The sequence below is a fragment of the Propithecus coquereli genome, unplaced genomic scaffold (genome assembly GCF_000956105.1).
Source record: "Propithecus coquereli isolate 6110/MARCELLA unplaced genomic scaffold, Pcoq_1.0 Scaffold30, whole genome shotgun sequence".
NCBI classification, from domain to species: Eukaryota; Metazoa; Chordata; class Mammalia; order Primates; family Indriidae; genus Propithecus; species Propithecus coquereli.
Window position 1 is genome coordinate 3,367,858 of NW_012148619.1, and position 7,971 is coordinate 3,375,828.

Here is a 7,971-nt window from a genome sequence, read left to right on the forward strand (position 1 = left end):
CACAATTGCAAAGATGTGGAAACAACCCAAGTGCCCATCAATACACGAGTGGATTAATAAAATGTGGTATATGTATACCATGGAGTACTATTCAGCTATAAGAAACAATGATGATATAGCACCTCTTGTATTCTCCTGGATAGAGCTGGAACCCATTCTACTATGTGAAGTATCCCAAGAGTGGAAAAATAAGCACCACACGTACTCACCATCAAATTGGTTTCACTGATGAACACCTAAGTGCACATATGGGAATAATATCGGGCGTCGGGCAGATGGGAGAGGGGAGGAGGGGATGGGTATATACATACATAATGAGTGCAATGCACACCGTCTGGGGGATGGACACACTTGAAGCTCTGACTCGGGGAGGGCAGGGAAGGGCAATATATGTAACCTAAACATTTGTACCCCCATAATATGCTGAAATAAAATAAAATAAATAAAAAGACTTGAAACTAATAAAAAATACACCATGCCAATTTCTTTTTTATGCAAACCATAAGAAATTTATTTTTACTTACATAACATTTTATTCCATGAAGTATATACAAAATGATTTCTTAAACTCTTCAGAGAAATTACTAGTTCTAAAAACATAAAATTGTACCTTCTGTGAATTTTAATGATACTGTTTATTATAGCTCCTTAATATCTCATTCAAAATGGATAGGTATCAATGAACTTGGAATACAATAGCATTTAATAAATAATGGGTCAGAATGGGCCATTAACATATACTGAGAAAATAGCCAACTATTAAAGTTTACCTTCTCTCCATTGATGCCTTTAAAAGTTTAAAGTTTTATACTCTCAGATACAAGCCAAACTGTTATCTTCTATCATTCTCTCAAAAGAATAATTAGCAAATAATTTAAATTTAGCATCTGGCATTCAGTGTGGCAGAATGCAAGAACTGGTTGAATTGAAACCAGATTACAAAGAAATTTATTGAGCAACATTAATTAAAGGACTATATGTGCTAGGCACTAAGATATATTAATAATAAATAGTGGGAGTCTGATAGAGTTATGTTAAATATTATCTAGGAGGGGTAAACAATTCATGTAAGTACTTGTTACTGATTCAGTCACTAGATCATGGATGTATGATCTGGACTGGACTGTTCCAGTAATTCTTTTCTGCTTTGAACTGGTCACTGAGAATATAGAAGACCACTGTGTAATTGACTCTATAGTGGTGTGCAGCTTGACCACTTTGGGAGTGGCCTGAAGAACAGAACTACACAATGGGATGTCCCTGGTAAATGTCCATACTGAGCCTGGCTTCTGCCAAAAGTTTATGCTCAAGTCAGGATGTACCTGAAGCAGGGATGTACCCTGATTGTCTGAGAATAGGTGCTGATATTTTTCTTGTAGTTTCTTTCTCATAAACATAGCTGTAGCTCTTTTATTCTGTATGTTCTATAAATTATAGATAAAAGGCTTTTTTTTCTTGTACCAGAAAAAATTAAGGTATAAAAATCGATTATTTAATTATAAGTGTAAAAAAATAGTTTGAAGGTTGGAGGATTTCCTAATAGTGGTTAGGGAGAAGGAGCAGAGGAGAATCCCAAAAAAATACAGTTGATAGAATTGAGAATAGAAATCGACCTGATAAAGGACTAGTAGAATTATGTCTATAAATGTTTCTAGTTTTGTTGTCACATCTTAAGCATTGAGAAATCACTCTTGTTTCTTTGTATAGATTTTCCTATATAGATTTTACAAAAACTGTTCTTTTGTTTTCCCCCCTTCCTGGTTTACAGGTGCTACTTTTACTGACTGGTTTACCTCTTATGTCAATAATGTTGTATCAGGTGGCTTTCCTATCATCAGAGACCAAATTTTCAGGTATTTCATCTGGGGCTTTTTGGATTGAAATGATAATAAATCAGGAAAAAACCATCGGTCACAGATCGTGAAATGATGTTTCCCAAGAAGGTTAATAACAGGACCTCTCATTATCTTAAATCTCACTATTTTATTCTCACTTTAATGCCAAAATATCCAAACACTTAAACAGCTGGTATTTTTCTTATCTTGAGGAATCAAGAGGAAAAACTGATTTTGATTTAGAACCTTTGGCTTTCTAGTAGCTATATAATCTCTTTTTGAAAAAAACCAAAAAACTTTTTGCCAATTAATAGATATATTATGAGTAGCAAAGTCAGTAACTATTAATTTCTTGCAAATATTATTTATTATCTCTAACTGAACATTCAGGTATTGTAGATGATATTAGAAGTAATATTAGGTCACAGTAGTCTGGTTGGCAGAAATGATAAATTAATTATACCTTAGAGGCTTCTGGAAACAACATACCCATTTTTATTGTCAGAGCCACCGTTTAGCAGGTATAGCTGGGTTTTCAGATGTCCCAAAAGTTGCCTAAACGCTGAAAACTGAGATAAACTCTTGTTACTTTCCAAACTAATTAGCAATCCATTCTTTCAACCACTGATCATTGAACTTTGATTGCTGTCATTACTGATCCAGAGTCACCAGGGTTTTCTAGTTTGTCTCCAGTTTTCTTCTGAATTTAATAGGACTATACCCAAATATTATCTAAATTTTGACGTCTGAAATATTTAAATTTTTTATCTTAAAGTATAAGCTATTTTGCATTGTATCTTTTATCTGAAGTTAGTTGATTTATAATGTTTAATTTTTTAAATTACCTAGATATATTCATGATCCAGAGTGTGTAGCAACAACTGGTGATATTACTGTTTCAGTTTCCACATCGTTTCTGCCAGAACTTAGCTCTGTGCATCCACCCCACTATTTCTTCACATACCGAATCAGGTGAGAATTTTAAATGGGGTCACCTTTCAGTTAATAGTGGGATATAGCCTATGGATGTGTTGCCCTTGTCCCATTTGACATTATATATAAAACAAATTTTGAAAGAGCTTCTTGCTGAAGTTTAGAGAAAGGTGGAAACATTTTATACAATATAGTGTTCATAAAGGACACCTTGACTTCACATTAACCTGTAAGTTATTTATGTCTTACAAATATGCTTGGGTATAAAGTATTGTGCCAGCTACTGTGGGAAGTGGACCACTAAGTTGTAATCATCATTAAAGCTCTAAGTTGTAATACATTCTAGAAGTTATCAAATTGCCAAAGATAAAACCATGCATCTTAAATTTGATCCGGCCTATCTATATTTAATTAATATGTATTGAGTGCTTCATGTATGTCAGGTGCTAGGCATTAGATTTCATTAAATAAGAAACAAATATTTTAAATTCACTTTAGTTAGAAATATTCTGTGCTATGACATAAAGACAACTCATTGCTCTAAGGGATTAAGGATACTTTGTTTTAAAATATGTTTTATGTATTTTATAATGTGTTTTTATATCTGTGTGTATATATATTTAAATACATATACATGAATATATACATACTGGAAGTATTTTAGTAATATATACTTAACAAGAAGCATCCTAGGATTTTGCTATTGTATGCAGCCTTTCATATGTCCGGTTACACATATATGGATGTTTCTTGTTTTAGTTGTTTAATTTAGATCTTGCCTAGGATTGACACATGCTTAAAATAAAAAGACCTGCACATGCCATGCTTGTGGAGTACTCAACGTGAAAATAAAAAACAGAATATGTCTAGAGAAAGGAAATGATAGTGTCAGAAAAAAGAATCAAAATATAATTCCAGTAACTGGTGACATTTTGCCTTAAGCTTTCTAGAAGCTAATGGAAAAAGTGAAGTGGGTTGTATAGCTCTATGTAATGAAAGAAAGACTGTCAGTTCCTTAGAAGTTTTTCATAGCTCTATATTCTAGAAAGCATTTGCCAAATTGATCTTTATTTGAACAGCAAAAGATTGTCGTCTCCATTGTGTTTGCATATTTTTATGTTGCCCTTTCTGTTGTTGATCTTCCCAGAAAATCAAATGCATAAGTTGAGTGAAAGTATTTCTGTGGGGGAATCAAGCTAATTAAGCCAGTATCTTTGAGAACTTAGAAAAAGAGAAAGCTAATGTAGACTTTGGGTTGGATTTAATTTCCTTTGGAAATTTCCTTTCATAGTATTAGCCTGAATATATCTCTTTAATAAAAGAAAACAACACAAAAAGGCCAGATTTGAGTATCTATCACCCTGCTCTGTTGTTCAGGATTGAAATGTCAAAGGATGCACTTCCTGAGAAGGCATGTCAGTTGGACAGTCGCTATTGGAGAATAACAAATGCTAAAGGTGATGTAGAAGAAGTTCAAGGACCTGGAGTAGTTGGTATGTAACCCAAGATTTAGCTCCATAGCGTAATTGTTTAGAAGAAATTTATACTTCACGTCATAACTATAATGTGGAAAGGTTGTTATACTATCAGTTTAGTCCCTTAAACTTAGCTTTTCTAAAAATTATAGCAAACTCAATTATTCAGGGATTCATTTCCCTGTCTGTGAATCACCTGGGCTTCTTTGCTTTTCCTACTTGTGTTCTTTATTTTTTTTAACTGGTTCATTATTCATTATCATATTCTGTGGGTTAGATAGCATGAGGCAGAAAGAGAAAATAAATTTCTTGACATCTTTTTTGAAGTTTGAGGGGAAATGTTAAAATTAATGGCACAGCACATTGTAACTGCTCAATTAATATCTATTGGATAAATGAATGAAATAATTAAGGGTGTTATAATTTAGTAAGAAAAAGTCAGGATTATTATTGCCTAAAATATTTGTTAATTGAAAAACAGATTTATGGTTAAGATATTAAGCTGGAACTAGGCATAAATAAATAAGGAAAACTCTTATTATCAGTTTATGCTCCTGAGAAATTACTTCATTTCTCTGAACCTCATCTTCAAAATATAAATAATTACAATATCAGCTAAAGAATTTCTGTGGGAATTTAATGAAATAATTTATATAAAGTACCCAAAAGAGTTCAGTGAAACTTAGCTACTATTGTTGTAATGAATAAATCATCAACTTTGCTTTAAAAAAAGTTAATGGCAGAGATTTTTATTGTTTGTGGATTTCATTCAGTTTAATTATGGTTACCATTGTCATTTAGCTTTTTCAAAAATTATGACTATCTTAAGTTTCTGAGCCCTCAGATTCTTCAAGTGGGACTATGTGTTCCAGGAAAATACTTAAGCTGTATGCTTCTGTTATCAGTTCTAAGCATATGCAGAAGACTGATAACAGCAACACCTTTTGGTTTAAGGTTTTCTAAATTCATTACCATGAATAGATTCATGTTCTACATGTTTACATAATGAATATTTCCTAGACTTGAGGATTTAGTACTAACGAATTTTATTAAAGCCATTATTCTTTTTCTGTCATTTGCTCCCTTGGTATAATGGTATAAGGAGTCTTCTTTGGATTGCTGTTTTGTCTGATCTGAATGCTTAGGGTGCATCTTCACAATTTTACATTTTAGTTTCTCGCTACTTTTTTTTTTTTTTTTTGGAGATAGGGATCTCACTATGTTGCCCAGGCTGGTCTTGAACTCCTGGACTCAAGCGATCCTCCCACCTGAGCCTCCTGAGTAACTGGGATTACAGGCACGTGCCCACGCCCAGCTATTCTTGCTACTTTTAAAATACTTCGATTACCTTTATCTCTCTTTGAACTAGTGTCTGTGATTCTTTTTATTACTCTTGTCCTAAAGGTTATGTCTTCAGTGCCTCAAAGCACATTGAAAAAGAACACGTGTCTGTTTTGTTTTGTTTTACTAGATATTTCCCATCTTCTACACTGTAGAGAATTTGGGGAATACAGAAAAAATTACCAGGAATAAAATACCTGCTCATAATGCCATCACTGTTAACATTTTGTTGTATTTCCTTTTAGATTTTTTTAAAACTGTGCATTTACTTTTACATAGTTTACATAATCCCATAGAGAACATGCCTTATTTACTGTAACGAAGAACTGAATTTTACACTTTGGTTCATTGTTACTATTTTTCCTGCAGGTGAATTTCCGATCATCAGCCCAGGTCGAGTATATGAATACACAAGCTGTACCACATTCTCTACAACATCAGGATATATGGAAGGGTATCATACCTTCCATTTTCTTTACTTTAAAGACAAGATCTTCAATGTTGCCATTCCCCGGTTCCATATGGCATGTCCAACATTCAGGGTGTCTATAGCCCGATTGGTAAGTTAAATTTTCCTCTAGTGCTGATTTATATGACTTTGTAGAGTTAACACTACCAAGGATCTTTATTGATTAGGCAGAAAAATGGTTTATAAATGGTGTTCCAGAGAACCCTAGAGATTTTGAGGACGTGTCTTGGGGGGTCATGTGAATATGTTGGGAGAGATGGACAGCAGGTAAACGGGCTCCATACTCTCCAGCCAGAGAAACTCTGCTGTTATCTGTTTTAAAGATTCAGCTGCTTTTCCACTGTTCCCAAAACAGTTCTGTAGGCTAAATGTATTAGAATATGAGAATACCACACTAGACCAATTAGAATTAGTTTTATTTTATTTCATTAACACTGGGAATACCATTTCTTACAGTGTTTTTGCTAAAACTCCCAATTTAATATAAAATAAACTAATATCCTATAGAGATCATTACAAAGAGAATTTAATGTATAGATGTGTATTTTTAGCAGTTTCTCTCTGGGATCATTTCTCAAATCAACCAGGTATATTTTTTAAATCTCGTTTTTAGGATTACTTTGTGACAAGTGTAACAGTAACCCTGATCTTAAGGACCATAGAATGGTTAAAGGAAATTATGAAGCTCCAGTTATACAATCAATAGGAAAAAAATATGAATTGTATACCCAGAATGCAATTGAGTTGTAGGCATTGAATGTTTGGAAAATGCCCTCTATCTCCTGGAGTGACCCTGCTGGGTGTGTCTAAAATAAGTCTGGAAGATGAACCTGATATTAATCTGACCCAGAGCTGACACATGGTCAACTGCAGTTGGGAGGGAGGATAATAATGAAAGTTCAGGCCAATAGTGAAGAGGATCCATAGTCTGGATGTGGAAGTGAAATTTTAACTTCCTTCCCAGTGGAGGAAGGCTAGAAACTGCATATTTACAGTACTGGCAGTTTGCTACTTCCTATGACAGACTTCCGTTTTTGACTAGCCCAATATCCGTATGAGACTGGTATAGTCTTATCCCTAAATGTTTGGTATTACTCATCAGTGAAGTTATCTGGGGCTGGAGTGCTCTTTGTGGGAAAATTTTGAAATATGAATTTAATTTTTTTAATATTCATATTTTCTATTTCTTCTTGTTTCAGTTTTGGTAATTTGTGCCTTTCAAGGAATTTGTCCATTTCATCTAAATGTTGAATTTATTGGCATAAAGTTATTGACAATATTCCCTTGATATCCTTTTAATGGCTACAAGAGCTATAGTCATATGTCCTCTTTTGTTCTTAATATTGGTAACATTTCTTTTGATCATTGCTTTAGCTAGGAATACTTTTATTGATCATTTAAAGGAAAAACTACTTTGGTTTCACTGATTTTTTTATTGCTTGCTCATTTTCTATTCCATTGATTTCTGCAATTATCTTTATTTCTCTCCTACTTTGGGTTTAATTTGATTTTCTTCTAGCTTTTTAAGGTAGAAGTTTTGTATTGATTTTAGACCTTCTAAGCCCTGTGTTAGCCACAAATTTTGATATGTCATGTTTTTATTAACATTTAGTTCAAAATAGTTGTAGATTTCTGTTGTAATTTAATTTTGTTCTATGACTTTTCTGGAAATGTATTAATTTCCAAACATTTGGAGATTTTTCAGTTATATTGTGGTTGCTAATTTCTAATTTTATTGTTAGAAAACTTGCTCTGTATTTTCAATCATCTTAAATGTTTTATGGGCCAAAATTATGGTGCATCTCAGTAAATGATCCTTTGTGTGTTTGAAAAGAATGTATATTCTGCTATTTGGGGGAATATTATTCTATAAATGAAAGGTCAAATTGGTTGACAGTGTTCTTCAAGTCTTCTATAT

General features: G+C 33.2%; 1 protein-coding gene across 1 annotated transcript in view; it reads left to right on the forward strand.

The window, feature by feature from the left end:
- Nucleotides 1-7,971, forward strand: part of FBXO3 (F-box protein 3) — a 39,384-nt gene that overhangs the window by 27,327 nt on the left and 4,086 nt on the right. Inside the window, 4 exon segments of the mRNA XM_012649643.1 lie at nt 1,769-1,853; nt 2,685-2,807; nt 4,146-4,261; nt 5,954-6,144. Of these exon segments, the coding sequence (XP_012505097.1) occupies nt 1,769-1,853; nt 2,685-2,807; nt 4,146-4,261; nt 5,954-6,144 (515 nt within the window).